The sequence below is a fragment of the Notechis scutatus genome, chromosome 3 (assembly GCF_049901735.1).
Source record: "Notechis scutatus isolate UNSWTSFEM ecotype Mainland chromosome 3, rNotScu1.2, whole genome shotgun sequence".
Classification (NCBI taxonomy): Eukaryota; Metazoa; Chordata; class Lepidosauria; order Squamata; family Elapidae; genus Notechis; species Notechis scutatus.
Window position 1 is genome coordinate 52,076,069 of NC_142011.1, and position 22,128 is coordinate 52,098,196.

At 38.0% G+C, this 22,128-nt stretch overlaps 1 protein-coding gene across 1 annotated transcript in view; it reads right to left on the minus strand.

The window, feature by feature from the left end:
• The window catches only part of STK38 (serine/threonine kinase 38), a 29,642-nt gene extending 7,738 nt beyond the window's left edge, over positions 1-21,904 (minus strand). Inside the window, exons 1-9 of the mRNA XM_026678168.2 lie at positions 21,714-21,904; positions 20,532-20,667; positions 7,880-7,931; positions 7,655-7,777; positions 6,848-6,931; positions 4,732-4,855; positions 3,593-3,747; positions 1,690-1,792; positions 172-233 (exon numbers count right to left, since the gene is read on the minus strand). Coding sequence (XP_026533953.1) covers positions 172-233; positions 1,690-1,792; positions 3,593-3,747; positions 4,732-4,855; positions 6,848-6,931; positions 7,655-7,777; positions 7,880-7,931; positions 20,532-20,662 — 834 coding nt within the window. The 5' untranslated portion in view covers positions 20,663-20,667; positions 21,714-21,904. The remainder of the gene's footprint in view (positions 1-171; positions 234-1,689; positions 1,793-3,592; positions 3,748-4,731; positions 4,856-6,847; positions 6,932-7,654; positions 7,778-7,879; positions 7,932-20,531; positions 20,668-21,713) is intronic.
• Between the last annotated feature and the right edge of the window lie 224 nt (positions 21,905-22,128).

The window sequence follows — 22,128 nt, forward strand, 5'->3', positions numbered from 1 at the left end:
TTTGTTTGTTTTGGCGTTATTTACGACCACATACCTATTTGCATGGACTGTCCTGTTTGTAACTAATCTTACGTGACCCACTAAAGGAATTTCTTTCTTTTTTGGTTGAACAGCAGTGTATTGCTTCAAATGAAGCAATATGAGACAAATTATCCAGAGAACACTACCTACCAATTGTCTTCTGTTTCTTTTCCAAGTTTCTGCTTTTCTTTTGGAGTTCATATTCTGAAAAGCTGAAGATAAATAACCAAAGATAAATAACATTGGTATTTTCCATGTTGAACTGTTTTAAACTACTGATACACTGAAAAGAAGAAATATTTATAACATGGTTAACATCTTTTTTATATATTTGCTCTGAATTTTAATGGCCCACATTCTCTCCCCTCTTTCCCAAAAATGCAATGAAAACAACTAGGCAAGAGGAAAGTTGCTGTATATGGCTGAATAGCATTAATAAATATTTCTAAAATATATATTTAATCAAATATTTTGGAGGCATTTTGAAGCTAAAAGTAGCAAGAAATCAAAAACATGTATATAAATTCTGAATAAGCTACCCAACTTCACAAAAGTATTATCTGAAGGCAGCATCTCACCTGCTTCATTTATCAATACTGCTAAAAGGGTACATGCTGAACTAAAGATACAATTCCAAGATAAAAGCATTTCAATTTCTAAGCTTAATGGGGTTGTCTTTAGGCGCAGGATAAAGCTATACATGTTGAATAAAAGGCATTTAAATCACACTCCCACGTTTCTTTTTTTTTATACAGATACCAGTACTATTATGCAGCAGCCAATTACCAAAGCATTTATTTTAAATGAACAGAATCTTTTTTGTTGCAAATGCAATTCTCCGAGGGAGAAGATCTATCTTTTTAACTTTAGAGTATAAGCAGTATAGGTAGTCCTCACTTAGCGATCACACTCAGGCTGAGAATTTTAGTCTCAAGTCATTGTGGTTGTTAAGTGGTTCACCATATTAACTGATTTGACAATTGTTCTTACAACAGTCATATAGTCATACGTTGTTACCATGTGGCTATTAAGCAAAGCCATTCTCTCAAATGGGCGTTTTTTGTCAGAAGCAAGCAAAACCATTGCAAATCTTGACCACATGACTATGGGGATGTTGCAACCAATCAAGTGCCCAAAATGCTATTATGTAAACTGGCGTGTGTGTGTGTGTGTGTGTGTGTGTGTGTGTGTGTGTGTGAGTGAGTGAGAGAGAGAGAGAGAGAGAGAGAGAGAGAGAAACAGACAGAAGTTTGGAGATGGATTGTAAGTTTAAACAGTCATTAAGTGACTGGTTATTAACCAAGACTATATGTATATCATGACAGGCAAGAGTGACAGCGTGCTTGTTTATAAGAGCTCCATGCCCAGGTTTGCTTGTTTTCTCTTTTCTAGTCAGTATCTTTCTTTTATGTACCTGAACATAGCCTGTCTGAAAGCAGAGAGCATTTTGTGTGTTACTTACTTTATATAAGCTACTTTTCTGCTAAATGGCAAGATAAAAATACGTAAAATTAAATAAGTATATGAGACCCACCCACAAAGGAAACAAACTCTTCTAAACATACAGACCACCAGGTAGACTCAGAGTGGATAAGAACAAAAGAATATTTGAGGGCACTTATTCTTTGTGTGATTACAAGTGTGTTTAAACGAAGTAAAAAGGCTTACTGAAATCACTAGGAAGATTATAGCTCAAATTCCTATAGAATTCTGTTCTATGTGCTTTCTTCAGTCCTGTGCAAAGACCAAAGTCTGACAGCTTCACGTGGCCCTGAAAGTAAACAACAACACAAAAATGGGACAATTAAATAACAGTGCACAATAGCATTCAAACACTAAATACTTAGCAAATATCACACATTTGGTTTTCTTTTTAGATGAACTTTTATATTTTAAAATAAAATAAAAAAAGAAAGTTTTTGTATACAATTCTTTGCATATTAATCACAATCAGCTATGCCCAATCAGGTGGATCCTTTAAATAAATTAAGAAAATCAAACGTAATATAAGTAAGCATCCCAGGAATTCTTAATCAAATCAATAATATCATGTAAGGAGTTAATTACTTGTGTCATTCGGTGATAGCCATCCATACTTTTCCTGTTACAGTGAACAGAAAGAGTGTACTGTGTAAAAGATGGAACACTTAATAAATAAAAAGGAAAAGGAAAGCTCTATTAGATGCCTGCTGATTATTGTGTGGGAATCTTCCCTGAGAAAAACCACATATATTTTCATTTTCAGCAAAGTTAGAATGATTAAATTTGCCCAGGCTGCAGAATGCCCTTTAACTGGCTTGCATCTTGGGCTATTATGACAGAATGCAAACATGCATGTTACATGTTCTATAAATGCAGGTATTTACTGAAGGTATTGTGGAAGAATGTTTTAAAAGTATTTTAAAAGGATAGTTTGCTTTCAATCAAAATCATTTCATTGTCATGAGTGTACTTCTACACATAAAGCTTGTAAGAAACAAACCCATTTTAATGTGTTCTTTCTTGAAGGCAAGTGAAAAGTATAAGAGAACATCCTAAACGTCCACAATAAATAAGTAAGGAACTGCATCTTTTCCTTACTTATTTATTGTGCCCCCTGCACAGTATTTCAACTGCAATGACAATATTTCAAGGAAGAGCTAAGTCACAGGTGTTAACAACAGACTTCCAGTAAACAACCACATGATTCACTGAGTCATCGTTTTAGAGATATTTCTTTACCTAAACAGAGAAACAGAATGACCATGGGCAGGCCAAAAAGAGAAGGGAAAAGTTGGAGCAGGTGTGATTTCCAACTTCCTGCCAGTTTTCCAACTGGCTTTCCCTGTAGGAAGCTGGCAGGGAGTGTTGGAAATGTTGATCATGTGCCACAGCAGTGCAATGCTGTGGTAGTAGCACTGAAGTGGCCACAACATTGCCAAATTTCAATCCCATGGGATTGATGGGTCCCAGATTTTGGACACATTCTCTAAGTTAACCCATTTGAGATATATTGTTGCTCTGTGATTCACCATTTTACTCAACTGAAGGTTACAAACAATCAGTCAGACACAAGAGTTTTACCCTGTTTCTCCAACAACACGGCCTCCCAATAGGAAGTCCCAGCATGTTTTATAGGCATGAAATGAAATTAAGCCCCTCCCCAAATTAAGGCCTATATTAAAACATGTGAAATGGGGGGAATGGTGGGGGGCTTGCCGTTAGGAAGTACTCTTGTTGCACACCCGATATGGTGCTGCCTGCGCTGACCCCGATACGAAGTGCCCCACCAACGCTGAGGTCAACATCCAAGCTTATCGCTGCCCGCCTGCCCGAAGATGCAAGGGGGAATTAAGTCACCCGAAAAGACAACCTAGCCATTTTTTCGGGCTAAAAAAAAAATAAGACCCGGCCTTATTATATGAGAAACACGGTAGTAGTATATAGATTTCAAACTTAGAATAGATATAGTTTTATTTTAGATACCTTTATTTAGAATTATTCTAAATAATTAAAAAATGATAAAGCCTAGCAGTCTAATAGGAAATGCTAAAAAAAAAAAAAAAAACTAGCCAATAAATAGGACTCCTACTTTACTGTCCAAGAGAAGATTATCCGGCTTGATATCACGATGAATAAAACCCAGCTGATGAATTGAATCTATAGCTAACACAGTCTCTGCTATGTAAAATTGAGACTCTTCTTCTGTAAGGGTATCTTTTTTCATTAATAATGTCATCATATCACCTGTATGCACAAAGGAAAGTGAAGGCAAGTTAATTCATCTCTTTTATAAACACATTATCGGCTCTTCATTTAACTGAGCTTATACTATAAAAGGTACCCTGTATTCTTTACAAAATACTTTTTTCTCTAGAACAATTTCATCTACTCCTTTTTATTTATTTGCATCCTGACTTTATTATTTTTACAAATAACTCAAGGGAGCAAATATACCCAAGACACCTTCCTCTTCCTATTTTCCCACATTAAAACCCCGTTGAGATAGGGGTTGGGCACGGGGGGAGGGGGGGAGAGAGAGAGAGAGAGAGAGAGAGGGAGAGACTGGTCCAAAGTCACTCAGTTGATTTTCATGGCTAAGATGGAAGTTGAACTCAAGTGTCCTGCTTTCTTTACCACTAAAATTTTCACAGATATAATTCCAAACAAGCAAAAAAATATCTTCACATTCCGAAAACCTGCCACAGAGTATTTCAGGTTGTTTTACCCTAATCAATGCTGTTTTAAAACATTATCAGTAAGGACATACAAAATACCAATACTACAGATAACCACCCCATCACAATTATAGTTGTCTGTAATATCAACATTAACTTTTGAATATCCTCTTAATTCCGTAATACCTACTATTTTTTTAAAAAAAAAACAGCTTTCAAGATTATTTTGTAGCCAAGAAAACTAGTAACTGCAAGTTTAGCTAAGACTCTAAAAAGATAGATATTGAGCAATAAGCTGACAGGCTTTGATTACGCTCCCTTCTCCCCCAGCAAATAGGCAAAACGGAGCACAATCATTACTTCAGTAGGAATGCCAGCACAAGCAACAAGTTTTTAACAGGCCAAAACTCTCATATACTACTACATTTTTCAAATGAGTTTTCACCTATTAACAAGAACTAAATTCAGAATCAGAACGTATATCCCCAACAATTGATTCAAACAAACAGCTTAAAAGTAAACAATTCAAAAACAAACAACAATGAATAATTACCTCCAGGTAGAAACTCCATGATAAGATAGAGGTTTAGCTTATCTTGAAAGCTATAAAACATTTTTACAACCCACAAACTATCTGCCTCCACTAGAATGTCTCGTTCTGCTCGAATATGGCCAACCTGGTGATGGATATATAAATGAAAGTGTTCAATTACAGGTACCATTTTCAGATATTTGTAAAAGGCAGTCAGGCATTTCTACCTCTATCATAATTTTAAAATGAACTTTTTTATGAATACCCAGTAGCATGACTGCCATTTGGGACACATAAGCCATCATGAAAATAACAAACTGTAATCTAACACAGATACTTTTCTGTACAGCATACTCATTAAAATCTTCAGTGACTAGATAGGAAGCAGGTGGTCCTTCACATATTGCTGAGTTACAGCAAAAACAATTATCTACGTTGACCATACTGAATGGGTTATTAAGAGAAATATATGTAGGGCTGCACTACCCTCTGCTGCTTTAGTATTAGTCTTTTTAACTTCTGAATCATAATTTCTGGCAAATGTTCTTTTCATTGTTAATTACCGTGTTTCTCATATAATAAGGCCGGGTCTTTTTTTTTTTTTTTTGAGCCCCGAAAAAATGGCTAGGCCGTCTTTTCGGGGGTGACTTAATCCCCCCCCCTTGCATCTTCGGGCAGGCGGGCAGCGATGGCTTGGATGTTGACCTCGGCGTTGGTGGGGCACTTCATATTGGGGTCAACGCAGGCAGCACCATATCTGGGTGTGCAACAAAAGTACTTCCTAACGGCAAGCCCCCCCACCATTCCCCCCCATTTTGCATGTTTTAATATAGGCCTTAATTTGGGGGGAGGGGCTTAATTTCATGTCATGCCTATAAAACATGCTGGGACTTCCTATTGGGGGAGGCCATATTGTTGGAGAAACAGGGTATTTATTTTGTTAATCACTTGCATTTCCACTGTGCAAAGGGTAGTCTATGAATTGCAAAATTAATATTAATGATGTAGCCAAAGAATATTTTAAATAACATGCAGTTGGAAAAATCTGCATTAGTAAGTCCTTTCAGAAGGGGGGAGGTTTTCAAATTACATTTTAAAAGTGATCAGAATATCCTTCTAGCTGGGTCTCCTTCATGGGCAACATCTTTAGCAGATCCTTAGTAGATAAACAGAGCTCCTAGTTAAAGAATGATGAGTCATTATAGCTAGGGATCTGCCCACATAAAGCAAAGGCATTTATATGTTAGACACTTTTGAATTTGGTCTGGAGCACAATGGGTAATTGGTGGAGCTGGGCCACAACTGATGTTATGTGCCTTCAGTGAGGGACACCCAACAGAAGCCTGGCTACTGCATTCGAGACCCACTTTAATTTCCATTAAAGGCATATCTATTTAAAGAATCAAAAGCTGAAATGATTAGCTGGAAACATAAACACTTAGAAATAAACTTAAAATTGTTCTTAATTGGCCAATTTGTCTTCTAGTTACATGCTTAAATAAGGAGCTGTGGTGGTGAAATGGTTAGAATGCAGTACTGCAGGCTGCTTTTGCAGTTTGATCCTGACTGGCTCAAGGTTGACTTAGACTTTCATCCTTCTGAGGTTGATAAAATGAGGACCCAGATTGTTGGGGGCAATAGGCTAACCCTGTAAACCGCTTAGATGGCTGTAAAGTGGTATATAAGTCTAAGTGCTATTACTATTAAATAACCACTATTCATTCAGCTCAGGTTCCTGACATATCCTTCATTCAATATTCACAATTAAAATGTTGTTCAGAACAATTTCTTTGTGAAGATTTCTGCAAATCTTCAGGTAATATTTGAGAGTTACTGTAAAATAAATATTAAAAATTCAACAGTATTTAAATGAAGGCAGAAGGGATACAAAATCAAGAGGAGCTCATCTATAAACATACATTTTTGCTAAAGTTCCAAAAATATCAGAATTAACATTCAGTCAACTTAGTGACTAAAATGACTGTTTTTGTTTCCTTAAGAAAAGTATCGCTTACTTTCCAGAAATTCCAGTTATTTTCAGAGTGGTAATTCAAGAAATCCAATTACCAGTCTAAAGGACTGATCAAAAAACATGCCCACCCCCCAGATGCATAAACCTTTTGATAACTGCGTTTACCTGCTCTTTTTCTAGCATGTCAGCTTTTCGTAGGATTTTCATTGCATATACATGCCCTGTGTCTTTCTTCTGAACAAGCCGCACCTAGATGTTAGACACCAATTGTTTTTGTGTTAATACATTTCACATATTTCAGTTTTTTCTCTGCTAATGTTAATAGTGACAGAAACCGACCTCTTTCTTTATAAAAGCATATACATCTATATCAGCAGGAAGAAATCTTGTGCCCTCCACATGTTTTCAGCTGCTACTCCCATAAGTCCCAATCAACACTTCCAGGACCTCTAAGACTTAATGTCCAAAATATAATCTAAGACACTAGGTTACCTACTTCTGTTTCATTGCAGTAAAAATGCTATCTAAGAGCTGTGGTGGCACAGTGGTTAGTACTGCAGGCTATCATCGGCTGCCAGCAGTTTGGCAGTTTATGTCTCACTGGCTCAAGGTTGTCTCGGCCTTCCATCTTTCCGAGGTCAATAAAATGAGGACCCAGATGGTTGGGGGCAATATGCTGACTCTGTAAACCGCTTAGAGAGGGATGTAAAGCACTATAAAGTGGTATATAAGTCTATTGCTATTGCAAATAATAAACACTAGGCAATATGAATTATATTATTTTAAATATTTGTATATTTGCTTCTAGGTTGCTTCTCAATCTAGCCTTTAGATTTGGTTCAAACCCATCAAAATACTAGCCAGGAATGACCCTGATTATTTTCCAAGCCCAGAGCATATTGAACAGGCTCTGCCATTTGCTAAAACTGCAGATCATTATTCCTCCTAACATTATTAGCCTCAAGATCATACCTCCCCAAATGCTCCTCTGCCTATTACTTTTAAAGATTCAAAATCCTCAAGTCCAAGCCTTGTTCTTTTCAGTCGCAGAAACTCTGTCTCCTTTCGGGCGTGTGCTGATCTTCTTAGTCTTTTCTAATATATTTTTAAAGGAAGAAACAACAATTAGAGTATAATCATTCACAGCAATAGCTTTGGTACATAATCATCAACAAGTTTTAGCACATGCAATAATACCTCTTCATCTTTTAAGCCTTCTTCTTCCATCACTTTTTCTAGCTTCTTTTGTCTAAAAAAAATTAAAAATACCATGGATTAGGAAATTCCTATCTTTGTCTAGATGCATACAATTTCAATATTGAACAAAGTTATTTCAAAAAACAAGAAACAGTGTGGGGAATTTGGAGTCTGTACGTTCACTACATTCCTTTATTAGGACTAAAATTTGATTTAATTTAAGAATTAAATTGAAAAATTAAATTTAGAATATGTTATTTGTCAATGTCCTGCTTGGTATATGGTATTTGATCAATAACTAAGTCATTTATCTTTTTATTTTATTTCATACCAAAGTATGAAAAATGATGGGATTACAGCCAAAACAAGTTTTAGATATTATGCAACTCAATATAAGTCAATTATAGAACGTCTTACTACTTTGAACAATACAGATTTGTGATTTTAAAAAAAAACCAATTGAGGTAACAGGGAAAATGTAGAGGCTTCATATCAAACCCCATCTAATATTTGACCCTCAGTACACAAAATAATTTCTCCATACTACAGAGTAAATATGAAAAGCAGACGTTTTATACACTTCCACATTCTCAATTTTTAAAAATAAACGTAAGTATGACAAAACAAAAGAGAAATTGCAATATAATTTGAAAGAGCATTCAAACTTCTCATACAGGCAGCCCTCAACTTATGAGAATTGAGTCCAAAATTTATGTTAAGTGAGAAATTTGTTAAATGAGTTTTGCCTCATTTTATGACTTTTCTTGCCACATTTGTTAAGTGAATCTCTGCAGCTGTTAAATTACTAATGCGCTTGTCAAGTGAATCTGGTTTCCTCATTGACTTTGCTTGTCAGAAGGCCTCAAAAGTCGATCACATGGGGCTTCCCGGTTTGTCGGCCCCGCGGCGGCAGGGATTTAGCGAAGCTGCGTGATCCTCCTGCGCGCTAGCCGTTTTGGGGCTCCGATCCAGCGGGTGCGGAGCTAGGCTGCCCTGCAGGGGCAGCTGAAGGTAGGGGATCCGGAGAGGGGTTTGGGGTGTTGCAGACCCCCCTCCCGGCCCAGCAGAACCCCCTTTTCCCAGGACGGTGCAGCGGCGGTCCGTAATGCCGCCACAAAGAAGCTGGCAGCCGGGTAAGAATGCGCAGGAGGAAGTGGAGAAAGTGCTTGAAAGGAGAAAGTTTTTCTTGGTTCCTAGGACTCTAAGACATATTTAACAAAATTCCTGAAAAGTATGACTTTCTGAATGATACCTTCGAGAAGAGGAAAAAAGCGGCAGTTTAATGGTGCTGAAAGGATAGCTTGCCCTCTTTTCTACGGAATAAAAGTGAATATTAAGAAACCTATTTTTTTTTTAGGTGAAAACTGGCTTTAAGCGATGAGTGGGAAAAGAGAGGACTTAAAAAAATATTTGTATGCTAAGATTTTGTTGGAGGAGATGCTTAAGGATTGAAAGACTAAAATATATTGCAATAAGATTTTAAGAAACAGATTTGGACTTTCTTTTTCTCTGATTGATACTACCCTAGGAGGAGAGAGTGGGAACTCTGTCTTGGTTTGGACTGACTGATAACTTTGGGATTGTCTTATTTTTCCTTTGGAATATTCTGATTGTTATAAGAGAAAAGAAAAGAAAAGATTTATAATGGCTCCTTCTATTGAGGAACTGAGAAAAGATTATGAGCAAGCAAAAAAAAAATGGTAAAGCTGGCTTGAAAGAAGCCTGTCTTTTTTGGAAATGGCGTTCATTAACTATCAACAAACATTGCAACAGATGAAGACAGCAGAAGAAGAACAAGGAGAGGAAGCCATCTTTAATAAATCTCAGAACTCGACCAAGAGGGAAGGAAGAGGGAAAGGAAGAGAAATAAAGGACTTGAGATTTAAAAAACATTTAAGAAAGGGAAAAACAAGGTGCAAAATCAATATAATGATGGTAAACAAAAGGGAAGAGGAATACGACAGAGAAGGGAAGCCAGTAAGGCAGAGGCTAGAAGAAGGGGGTAGAAAGGTTTGTTGGGAGAAGAAAGAAAGGAAAAGGTGGAGAAAAGCCACAAAGTTTTGAAATTAAATGGGAAAAAAGGAATTTTTTTAGGGATAAAGGATAAGTATAATTTCTTCAAAGAGATTTTGCAAGGTACATAAGATGATATTGTAGTATTGTATTAGAAATAGAAAACTTAAATGGCTTAAGAGTTGATAAGAGATTAAAATGTTGAAATGTTAATAATGATTGGTTTTAAAATTTAATAATATGAGGGGAGATTTAGAATATTGAACTTTAATTAAAGAGTTTAATAAGATTATGGTATTGATGTTATTATAAAAATTTTATTATAGTATTTGTTTTTAATATTTAGATCTATTGTTTAACTATGTATTTAATTATTCTGGATGTATTATTCAGTTAGAATGTACCAAGCAAAATCGGATTGGGTATTGGGTGTTATTCTAAAGATTAATTTGATTAATTTAGTGGGGAGATAGAAAGGCATCATACTCTGATTAGTGATTTCAGGAGAAATTTCTCTTTTTTTTATAAGGAATGAGACAAAGGTACAATAAAGAATGGACAAAAGATACAAATATGACTCAAATTAAGATGATTAATTAAGATAGAATTAAAAAGAGTGAAATATGGGGAGAAGTTAATATAGAAGATTTAGAATGGTAAATAAAATAAGTAATGATATGTAAGATGAGTATGAATACAGTTGAAGTCCATGAAGAAAGAGATACCTGGGTCCAAGTTACTTTCCAAAAGATTTTTATGTTTTGTGTGTTGTGTATATATGTTTTTTTGGGGGGAGAATTAATATGAGAATAATGGTAACTAAGTCAGAAAGAAATAGATGAAATAATAATAATAAAATGGAATAAGAGTAAAGAGAAAGAAAGAGAAAATGGATAAGAGGTTTTTATATGTTTATATGGAAATGGTTTAAAACAGAATTATAGTTTATCTGACTTGTTAAATTTATAATGGAAAAAGGTTTAAATATGTAATGGATAATGATGACTTGTGTGTTTTGAAAAAATTAATAAAACTTGTTTTTTTTTAAAAAAAAAAGTCGATCACATGACTCCTGGACACTGCAACCATCCTAAATGTGAGTCAGTTGTCAAGCATCAGGTGACCATGGGAATGCTACATCAATCATAAGTGTGAAAAACTCATAGGTCATTTTTTTTAGTGATGTATCTTCGAAATATCATTAAATGAACTGTTGTAAGTTGAGGACTACCTGTACTATATTATTACCTTTCTTTTTATAAAAAGCAGGATAGTTCTATCTTTATCATAAAAATGATCTTGGTATAGATGAAAAATATTTAAAAACCCAGTAAAATAAACACATTTTATGCAAAAAAAAGAGCTATACTTGCTATTTAAAAGAGTCAACCTACCCATCTGAACTGAAGCATCACTTTCCAGTAGAGCTTATTATATATTAAAAAAATCTGGTATAAATTTTTCATCTGTTACTGAAATTAGCCAACCTAATTTCCAGTGAAAATATGTTCTAGAACCAAAGTGCCACCCCAGAAATATATTGCTACAAACACCAAAAATCTTGGTTTTATTTGATAATATGAACACATTAGCACTGGCACTAGAAAACAATACTAAAGGTACTCATTTAAACAATCAGAGTTATATGTGTTAAAGTTAATATTTTGAACTGGGATTGGTAATTAATTGGGATCCAGTTCTGTTCTTTAAAGGCCAAAATTATGTGGATCATGCCACTGTCATTTCATATCTGCCAGCTATGCTACAATATTTATAATATACAGCATTTTAGTCCATGTAGTGCCCTTTAAAATGATCTTATTAGCAGGTTACAAAAGCATAGTCTGCTGTGATCAGGTTACTTATATTGAGGATGGGCAGATCTAATAAACCAGGCAAAAGAAGTATAGGAGATTCTATGCTGCTAGTTACTAACCTCCAATGACAATATAGAGTGAATGAATACCTTAAGAGTGCCAGGAAAGTCTTACTTCCCTAATCTCTAGATCTAGGAACAAATAATCTACAACACTAACCTCTTATTGATTTATTTTCAGCTGATTGCCTTATTGATCCTATTACTGCCTTCAAACAGTTTCACCTGATCTTGATGGCAAGAGAAAGAGCTAGATATCATCAGCATCATTGTACCTTATCTTTTTTCATCTGTTGACCCCATTCAGTGGTTTCATATAAATACTCAACTATGTAGGAAAAATATACATTTATGCAGACTCCTTTAATATTAACTACTAAAGCGCAGAAAATATTTTCAGAAACAACTTTGCAATTAAGAGCAGAGGCACTGTAATACAAGTGCCTCCAGCTCTCCACAATTCTAGAAGATTTAAAGCAATAAACAGAAAATTATAGCCCTCTCTGGCTACATATCCAGAATCAAGCTGACAAAAGTAAATTCAACCCCCATGATAAAATTGAGTTAAACTAACAACCGCTCTTATTTTTTAGAATTAAAAGGTATCTGCTAAATATACACTGCTCAAAAAAATAAAGGGAACACTTAAACAACACAATGTAACTCCAAGTCAATCACACTTCTGTGAAATCAAACTGTCTACTTAGGTAGCAATACTGATTGACAATCAATTTCACATGTTGTTGTGCAAATGGAATAGACAACAGGTGGAAAGCATAGGCAGTTAGCAAGACATCCCCAATAAAGGAGTGGTTCTGCAGGTGGTGACCACAAACCACTTCTCAGTTCCTATCCTTTCTGGCTGATGGTTTGGTCACTTTTGAATGCTGGCGGTGCTTTCACTCTAGTGGTAGCATGAGACGGAGTCTACAACCCACACAAGTAGCTCAGGTAGTGCAGCTCATCCAGGATGGCACATCAATGCGAGCTGTGGCAAGAAGGTTTGCTGTGTCTGTCAGCGTAGTGTCCAGAGCATGGAGCGCTACTAGGAGACAGGCCAGTACATCAGGAGACATGGAGGAGCAACAACCCAGCATCAGGACCGCTATCTCCACCTTTGTGCAAGGAGAGACAGGAGGAGCACTGCCAGAGCCCTGCAAAATGACCTCCAGTGGGCCACAAATGTGCATGTGGCTGCTCAAATGGTCAGAAACTGACTCCATGAGGGTGGTGTGAGGGCCTGATGTCCACAGGTGGGGTTGTACTTACAGCCCAACACCATGTAAGACGTTTGGCATTTGCCAGAGAACACCAAGATTGGCAAATTCGCCATTGGCACCCTGTGCTCTTCACAGATGAAAGCAGGTTCACACTGAGCACATGACAGACTTGACAGGGTCTGGAGAACGTTCTGCTGCCTGCAACATGTTCCAGCATGACCGGTTTGGCAGTGGGTCAGTAATGGTGTGCGGTGGCATTTCTTTAGGGGCCGCACAGCCCTCCATGTGCTTGCCAGAGGTAGCCTGATTGCCATTAGGTACCAAGATGAGATCCTCAGACCCCTTGTGAGACCATATGCTGGTGCGGTTGGCCTTGGGTTCCTCCTAATGCAAGACAATGCTAGACCTCATGTGGCTGGAGTGTGTCAGCAGTTCCTGCAAGACGAAGGCATTGATGCTATGGACTGGCCTGCCTGTTCCCCAGACCTGAATCCAATTGAGCACATCTGGGACATCATGTCTCCTCCATCCACCAACGCCACGTTGCACCACAGACTGTCCAGGAGTTGGGGGATGCTTTAGTCCAGGTGTGGGAGGAGATCCCTCAGGAGACTATCCACCACCTCATCAGGAGCATGCCCAGGCATTGTAGGGAGGTCATACAGGCACGTGGAGGCCACACATACTACTGAGCCTCATTTTGACTTCTTTTAAGGACATTACATCAAAGTTGGATCAGCCTGTAGTGTTTTTTTCCACTTTAATTTTGAGTGTAACTCCAAATCCAGACCTCAGTGGGTTGCTAAATTTGATTTCCACTGATAATTTTTGTGTGATTTTGTGTGATTTTGCACATTCAACTATGTAATGAACAAAGTATTTAATAAGAATATTTCATTCATTCAGATCTAGGATGTCTTATTTTTGTGTTCCCTTTTTTTGAGCAGTGTATTTGCATTTATTTCATACAATTTTTATGGCTCTTTAAACACATTCTGTTCCATTATGTGCCCCAATGAAAATTTCTTATCAAGGAAATACCTCCATCACAGCAATAAGTAGCAAAAGGAAGGAAAGGGTGGGTAAAAGATAACTGTGATTAAAGGGAAAGCTGAAATTATCATTTCAATTTCTGATTAGAATGAATGAACTAAATAGCTTTACAGAAATATAGCATCTCCCTCAGGAATGAATTATTTTCCATTCCAAAATTTATTAAAAGAAGCCTGGACTTCTAATTATCTCTGGATAGTTTTAATAGCAACAAAACACTACATTGTGTTTTATTAAGCTATTCTTCAGAATCCCAAGAACGTTTTCTTGGTTATTTACTAGTGACATAGAACACCTCAGCATTCATGGAATATTAGGATATTCTTTGCAAAGAAAGACTACATTTATGCAGACTCCTTTAATATTAACTACTAAAGCGCAGAAAATATTTTCAGAAACAACTTTGCAATTAAGAGCAGAGGCACTGTAATACAAGTGCCTCCAGCTCTCCACAATTCTAGAAGATTTAAAGCAATAAACAGAAAATTATAGCCCTCTCTGGCTACATATCCAGAATCAAGCTGACAAAAGTAAATTCAACCCCCATGATAAAATTGAGTTAAACTAACAACCGCTCTTATTTTTAGAATTAAAAGGTATCTGCTAAATATACACTGCTCAAAAAAATAAAGGGAACACTTAAACAACACAATGTAACTCCAAGTCAATCACACTTCTGTGAAATCAAACTGTCTACTTAGGTAGCAATACTGATTGACAATCAATTTCACATGCTGTTGTGCAAATGGAATAGACAACAGGTGGAAAGCATAGGCAGTTAGCAAGACATCCCCAATAAAGGAGTGGTTCTGCAGGTGGTGACCACAAACCACTTCTCAGTTCCTATCCTTTCTGGCTGATGGTTTGGTCACTTTTGAATGCTGGCGGTGCTTTCACTCTAGTGGTAGCATGAGACGGAGTCTACAACCCACACAAGTAGCTCAGGTAGTGCAGCTCATCCAGGATGGCACATCAATGCGAGCTGTGGCAAGAAGGTTTGCTGTGTCTGTCAGCGTAGTGTCCAGAGCATGGAGGCGCTACTAGGAGACAGGCCAGTACATCAGGAGACATGGAGGAGCAACAACCCAGCATCAGGACCGCTATCTCCACCTTTGTGCAAGGAGAGACAGGAGGAGCACTGCCAGAGCCCTGCAAAATGACCTCCAGTGGGCCACAAATGTGCATGTGGCTGCTCAAATGGTCAGAAACTGACTCCATGAGGGTGGTGTGAGGGCCTGATGTCCACAGGTGGGGGTTGTACTTACAGCCCAACACCATGTAAGACGTTTGGCATTTGCCAGAGAACACCAAGATTGGCAAATTCGCCACTGGCACCCTGTGCTCTTCACAGATGAAAGCAGGTTCACACTGAGCACATGACAGACTTGACAGGGTCTGGAGAACGTTCTGCTGCCTGCAACATGTTCCAGCATGACCGGTTTGGCAGTGGGTCAGTAATGGTGTGCGGTGGCATTTCTTTAGGGGGCCGCACAGCCCTCCATGTGCTTGCCAGAGGTAGCCTGACTGCCATTAGGTACCAAGATGAGATCCTCAGACCCCTTGTGAGACCATATGCTGGTGCGGTTGGCCTTGGGTTCCTCCTAATGCAAGACAATGCTAGACCTCATGTGGCTGGAGTGTGTCAGCAGTTCCTGCAAGACGAAGGCATTGATGCTATGGACTGGCCTGCCTGTTCCCCAGACCTGAATCCAATTGAGCACATCTGGGACATCATGTCTCACTCCATCCACCAACGCCACGTTGCACCACAGACTGTCCAGGAGTTGGGGGATGCTTTAGTCCAGGTGTGGGAGGAGATCCCTCAGGAGACTATCCGCCACCTCATCAGGAGCATGCCCAGGCATTGTAGGGAGGTCATACAGGCACGTGGAGGCCACACATACTACTGAGCCTCATTTTGACTTCTTTTAAGGACATTACATCAAAGTTGGATCAGCCTGTAGTGTTTTTTTCCACTTTAATTTTGAGTGTAACTCCAAATCCAGACCTCAGTGGGTTGCTAAATTTGATTTCCACTGATAATTTTTGTGTGATTTTGTGTGATTTTGCACATTCAACTATGTAATGAACAAAGTATTTAATAAGAATATTTCATTCATTCAGATCTAGGATGTCTTATTTTTGTGTTCCCTTTTTTTGAGCAGTGTATTTGCATTTATTTCATACAATTTTTATGGCTCTTTAAACACATTCTGTTCCATTATGTGCCCCAATGAAAATTTTTATCAAGGAAATACCTCCATCACAGCAATAAGTAGCAAAAGGAAGGAAAGGGTGGGTAAAAAGATAACTGTGATTAAAGGGAAAGCTGAAATTATCATTTCAATTTCTGATTAGAATGAATGAACTAAATAGCTTTACAGAAATATAGCATCTCCCTCAGGAATGAATTATTTTCCATTCCAAAATTTATTAAAAGAAGCCTGGACTTCTAATTATCTCTGGATAGTTTTATGTCCTTCATAGCAACAAAACACTACATTGTGTTTTATTAAGCTATTCTTCAGAATCCCAAGAACGTTTTCTTGGTTATTTACTAGTGACATAGAACACCTCAGCATTCATGGAATATTAGGATATTCTTTGCAAAGAAAGACCATTTTGTATTGTATACACTGAAAATTATTTCACATATTAATGCCTACTCCCTACATCTAAGGGAAAAAATGACAGCATCATGGAAATAGGTTTCCAAAGGCTTCAACATTTACCTTTTGCATCAGATGTATACTATGTACTGTAGTATGCCCCATGAGAGCAGATATGTTGTGGAAGGAAAAAGTGTGTAATAGCACAGCCTCCACTGTTGTCTGCACCGTATCGCAGACAGAATTAATGGGATGGATATTATTTTGGCATCTATCATTAGGACTGGACTGATTGATAATCAGCTTAAAACTAATTTGAGAATTGTGAAGACCCAACAGATTGGATTAATGGGAGAAAAATGTTTAAAAAACAACATATTTATAACTTGAGATAGTTGGTAAAATGGTTAAGGAACTTAGCTAGAAACCAGGAGATTGGGCATTCTAGTCCTGCCTTAGGCATAACAGGAGCTAGGTACCTAGGGCAAATCATTTTTCTCTCAGCCATAGGAAGAAGACAATGACAAATCACTTCTGAAAACTGCCAAAGAAACTGCAGGCTTTCTACCTTCACAACTTGTATATGTGCACAGATGTTTTTTTTTCATTTTTTCATTTATTTAGTTAGTTTTTATTGACACACAGCTCAACCGGGTGACTCTTGAAAAGTCAAATTATTAGTAAAAGGAAATGAAAGATCCATTATCCATCTTATGAATAAACTTATTTGGATGAATAATGTAAAAAATAAAACTGATTCCATAATAACTGAACTGAAAGGTAAGCATATCCATTGCCTTATAAATGTTTCCATTATTTAGGTATGCACTATCCTCTTTTTCAATTTAGGTTGTTACTTTTAGTCTCCTATTCAAAATAGCTTATCCATTTTTCATATACCAATGGAGTGAATAGAGCATCTTAAATTTTTAATATTGCATTCCAGGTACAAAAGTTTGTCAATAAAAACCTAATATTAGAGTGCCTGATTGACGACTACTTCATTCATTACTGGCTTCAAAACAGAAAAAGAGGAAGGGAGATAGAAAATATTGTTAAAGTAAAGGTTTCATTCATTATTAGCAATACATGATGAATGCTACTTTTCAGGTAATCTAGGTAACTTAATTTCAAGTTAAACTAAGTTGTTTATATTATTTACAGCTATACTTGCTTTTTAAAAGTCAACCTACCCATCTGAACTGAAGCAGAGTGGGGAGGGGAGGAAGGAAGGTACACACAGTTGTTATTATGAAAACAACTGAAAGGTTTTTGTGGCTTAAGACACAGCTATAAAACTTTAGTGTTTCTATAATGGGAACATATTTATTAGAACTCTATTCCAGCTTCCTTTCAAGATTTCAAGTCAATGTACACAATAAATGATCCTTTTATTTTTCCCAACAGCTCTACCATATAGGTGAAATTAGGAGAAACTGGCCAGCCCAAAGTAGGAATATGACAAAATAATTATTTTGTGGTTCCTTTGCTACTGATGAAGACTGAATGAGGGGAGAGGTGCAAGTGTCTGCTTACTGCATACTAAAATTGTTTTATTTCCATTGACTGATACACATGGTATACAGCTGCTAAGATAGTATTTGGAAAGTTATAGTTGTTTTAAGATGCTGAAATTTGTTTTGTGTGGGATTTCATTTCCCCAAATGTCTAGCCAACATGACATATGGAGTTATAATGCAATGTGTTCATTGTCTTTAAGCATACTGAGCAACAATGTACAAAGTGTACAGGAATAAGCAATATAACCTGCAACCAGTTAGAGCAGTGATCCCCAACCTTTTTATGCCACGGCCCGGTACCGGCATCAGCTGGGTGCCGCGGCCTGGTACCGCATCAGCTGGGCGCTGCCATCTTTTGATGAAAAAGTGCTTCTGGTGACCTCACGGAAGCACTTTTTCATCAAAAGATGCGGCGCCAGCCGTGAGCTTTCGGAGAAATGGCTTTCTACCGGAAAGCTCACGAGGCTCGCCGCCATCTTTTGATGAAATGCTTCCGGTGAGCTTTCTACGGAAAAGCTCACGGAAGCACTTTTCATCAAAAGATGGCGGCGCCAGCAACAGCGCAGTAGGACTTGTTCCGCGGACCGGTACCGGTCCGCGGACCGGTGGTTGGGGACCCCTGAGTTAGAGTATTCAATCACTTTGTATGTTGCATCGAGCACATTCTGTATTCATGAAGAATATCTATCTTTCAAAAGCATTCACATTAATCCAATGTGAATCTGAGCTCTGCCTCCAAAAGTTACTATATAAAAAATAGCAAATGTAGTTATTTAACATGAAAGAAACTAGCATTATGTCACAAGGGGCATAGAAACATGGAGTATATGACAATAAAAACAGAGTTTAGGAGTTGTCATTTTAAAGAACAGAGTCCAGCAGAGTTGAGCAAAATGTGGAAATGTTTGTATTACATTGTAAAAATTAGTGTTTTGTGTAGCGTTTCAGTAACAATCTGAAAACCCTGGAGTTTAGAATAATTTCATGCACTCAATGATTTCGCAGATATTTCTACTGCCATCTCATTTTATTACAACTCCTATATCAACAGCATACTATCTTAAGTTTTTTAAACATAGAATCTTAAGTTTCTATCAAGTTACTTGATTATGTTAATCAAACTTACAAATGAATTCTAGAATCTGATGCAAATTTCCCAGCCTTGGTTTAAAAAGGTTAATTAAATCAGAGTTGCTCTCAATAATCCGAAATAGTTCTGCTTTCTTTTCACCAGGGCTTAATTACCATTTATGAGATAAGCCAAAAACAGGCTCATCCATTGCATCTTAATTATTGTTACTCTCTTCTACTCCCCCACAATCTGAAAACTTAATCTATTATTCTTCCAACAATAAAATTTAATTATATTAATTTATTGAGCTAATTTAAGTAGCTCAACACACACTTACCTTAAGAATTCCCCCTTCATTAGGAAGTATTCTTTATGGGCCTTCCTCCCCATCTTTGGAGTAAAGGATGTGATGACCAACATCACATCCAGTATCATATTTCAGGGGACCCCACTCTCCAGGCCATGGACCAACATGGGTCTGTGGTCGACCAGGAACCAGGCAAGTTTCATGCATGCATGCACACAATCCAAGCAGTGTGTAAAATCATGCCCCCTAGTCCACAGGAAAAACCATGCCTTCCATGGAACCAGTCCCTGGAGCTCAAAAGATTGGGGGCTGCTGTTATATTGACACCTCAAGGAGTTTTGCATTGTCTATACTTACTTTCCCAACTACTATATTTAATATTGTGCTTCTCTACTGTTCCTAGTGCTCTTTTAAAAATGTTTTATGGTTTTATGCAATAACTTCTAAACTGAAATTTGATATATTAAATACCGCAAATGAAATAAAATGTGTATGTACTGGAATGCATTTACAAAAAAGTATTTTCTGACAGCTATCTAAAGAAATACAGAAAGCTGCTAAGGACTTTCCTGACTACTCAGAGCAGAAAGAAGTTTTTTAAAAATAAAAACATATGATTTAAAGGGTGAGATTTGCAGGGAAGACAAAAAAAGTACTTAGAAAGGCTGGTTTTGATTATCATGCTCAATCAAGCCAAGCACATTTCGCAACACAAGTTATGTTTATACTGGACACCCTGAAATCAAAAGAAAGAAAACATTCAGCTAGGGGAAGAAAAACAGCTTTTAATTCAGGAAAAACTTTCCACTCATTTTCATAAAGCAGACACCAGTGGGTAGTCAATAAATATTTACTGTTGGGCATTTTAAAGAAACATTACAAAAACTGTTAAGCATAATTAAAGATCAGTGCACTTGAGGCATTCAAGTTTTTTAATCTTGAAATTAAGAAAGTATCCCATATTCATATAACAATATTTTACCTCATTTCTCTTTCTTCATGCTGGGCAATCAGATTACTGTAGAAGTTTTCTAATGTCACTTTTGTCATTGTAACTCGCTCCTTAGTATGGTTACTCATAGATGAACAAGGTGCTGGACCCGTCATTGCCATAATTACTTTAGGAGAGGGGAAGAAAAATAAACAGATTTTGAGGCTAGGTTCTTTACATTCTTTATGCTTAATTGAAGGAAACATTCATACTGAACACACAGAAATGCAATACAATAACAAGTAGTAATCCAAACTGGAAGCACATTAGAAGACCATATTGTTACAAAATAATTTCACACACTGGACTTCCTCTTTTTTTTTTTTTAAACCGGAGTTATAAACAAGGCAGAAAGACATGCAGTATTTATGTCACTGAATAATGTTTAGCTGCCTCATTCTTTCTTTAAAACAACAGGCAAAAGATTACTCAAATTACTGGAAGTTAAAGGTAGCAAAGGCAGAATTGGTTGCAAAGCTGCCAGTACTTAAGACGTACTTAAAAGCAGTATGAATAATGCAGTTCCTGTGCCTGGAACCACCTTCAGTACTCTTTACAAGAAATGATATGCAGTTGCGTAGAATGCAATCTAAATTTCTCCTTGGTTCGACCCAAAAGAGTCTTTGAAGGGATATTCAGAAAACACTAACGTGTTTTTCCCCCCTTGATTTGACATCCGAAAAAGTTTCCTGAACAATTGCAGCTGCTGCTCAGCCATTGTTCGTATACCGTAGAGATCCTTTAAAAAAAAAAATCATCCCTGATCATTAAATCCCCCCAAATCAAAGTCTTGCGCGTGCCAACCATACTTGGGAATAAATAAAGAGAGCCGGGTACGTTTTCCTCCTTAGAAAACAAAAAGTTCCACGGAAAGGAAACAAAAGACCGCAGGTGCGGACAAAGAAAGCAGAGGGAGGAAGACGCCAGGTGAGCGACCCGCTGAAGATCGACCGAGCCAGTCTAGAAGAAGGGGGCGAGGAAGCAGAGCCCCCTTCTTCCGCCGAATACGGCCACGACCACGCCACCAGAAGGGGGACGAGCCGAGCCCAGCACGACGGGCACCGGAGGAGAGGTCTTCGCCCGCCGGGCATAACTTTTTTTTTCAGGGAAGTAGAAAGGTGGACCCTGAAGACAGAGGAAGGACAAGGAGGCGCGGGGAGGAGAGTAACTTACCAGCGCCCTCTTCCAAACGGGGCAGCCCGGGAATCGAAAGAAGAAGCCTCGCCGATGAATTCCCGCTCAGGCCCCGGACACGAGAGGGAGAGAGAAAGCCGCTCCGGAGGCCTAACCCCGCCTCCCCCCTCCGAAGAAAGCCGGAGCCTGCGACGGGACAAGCGCCAGCTCAAAAGCCTGGCCTCACCCGCATGCGCAAAAGCTCTCCAGTTCCGCCCTCTTTGGGAGGCGCGGCTGGCTGGCTGGGGTCTTCGCGGAGGCGGGGTCGTTCAATTTGTTCAGACGAGTGGCTGAGGCGCGCGTGCGCCGGTTGTCTCTCCGGCTATTGCGAAGTTGTGTGGTCAAATTTGATGGTTTCCTTTTCTTGTGCAACGCGAATTGTGCGTTTGACCACCAGGCGTGTTTATACGGAAAT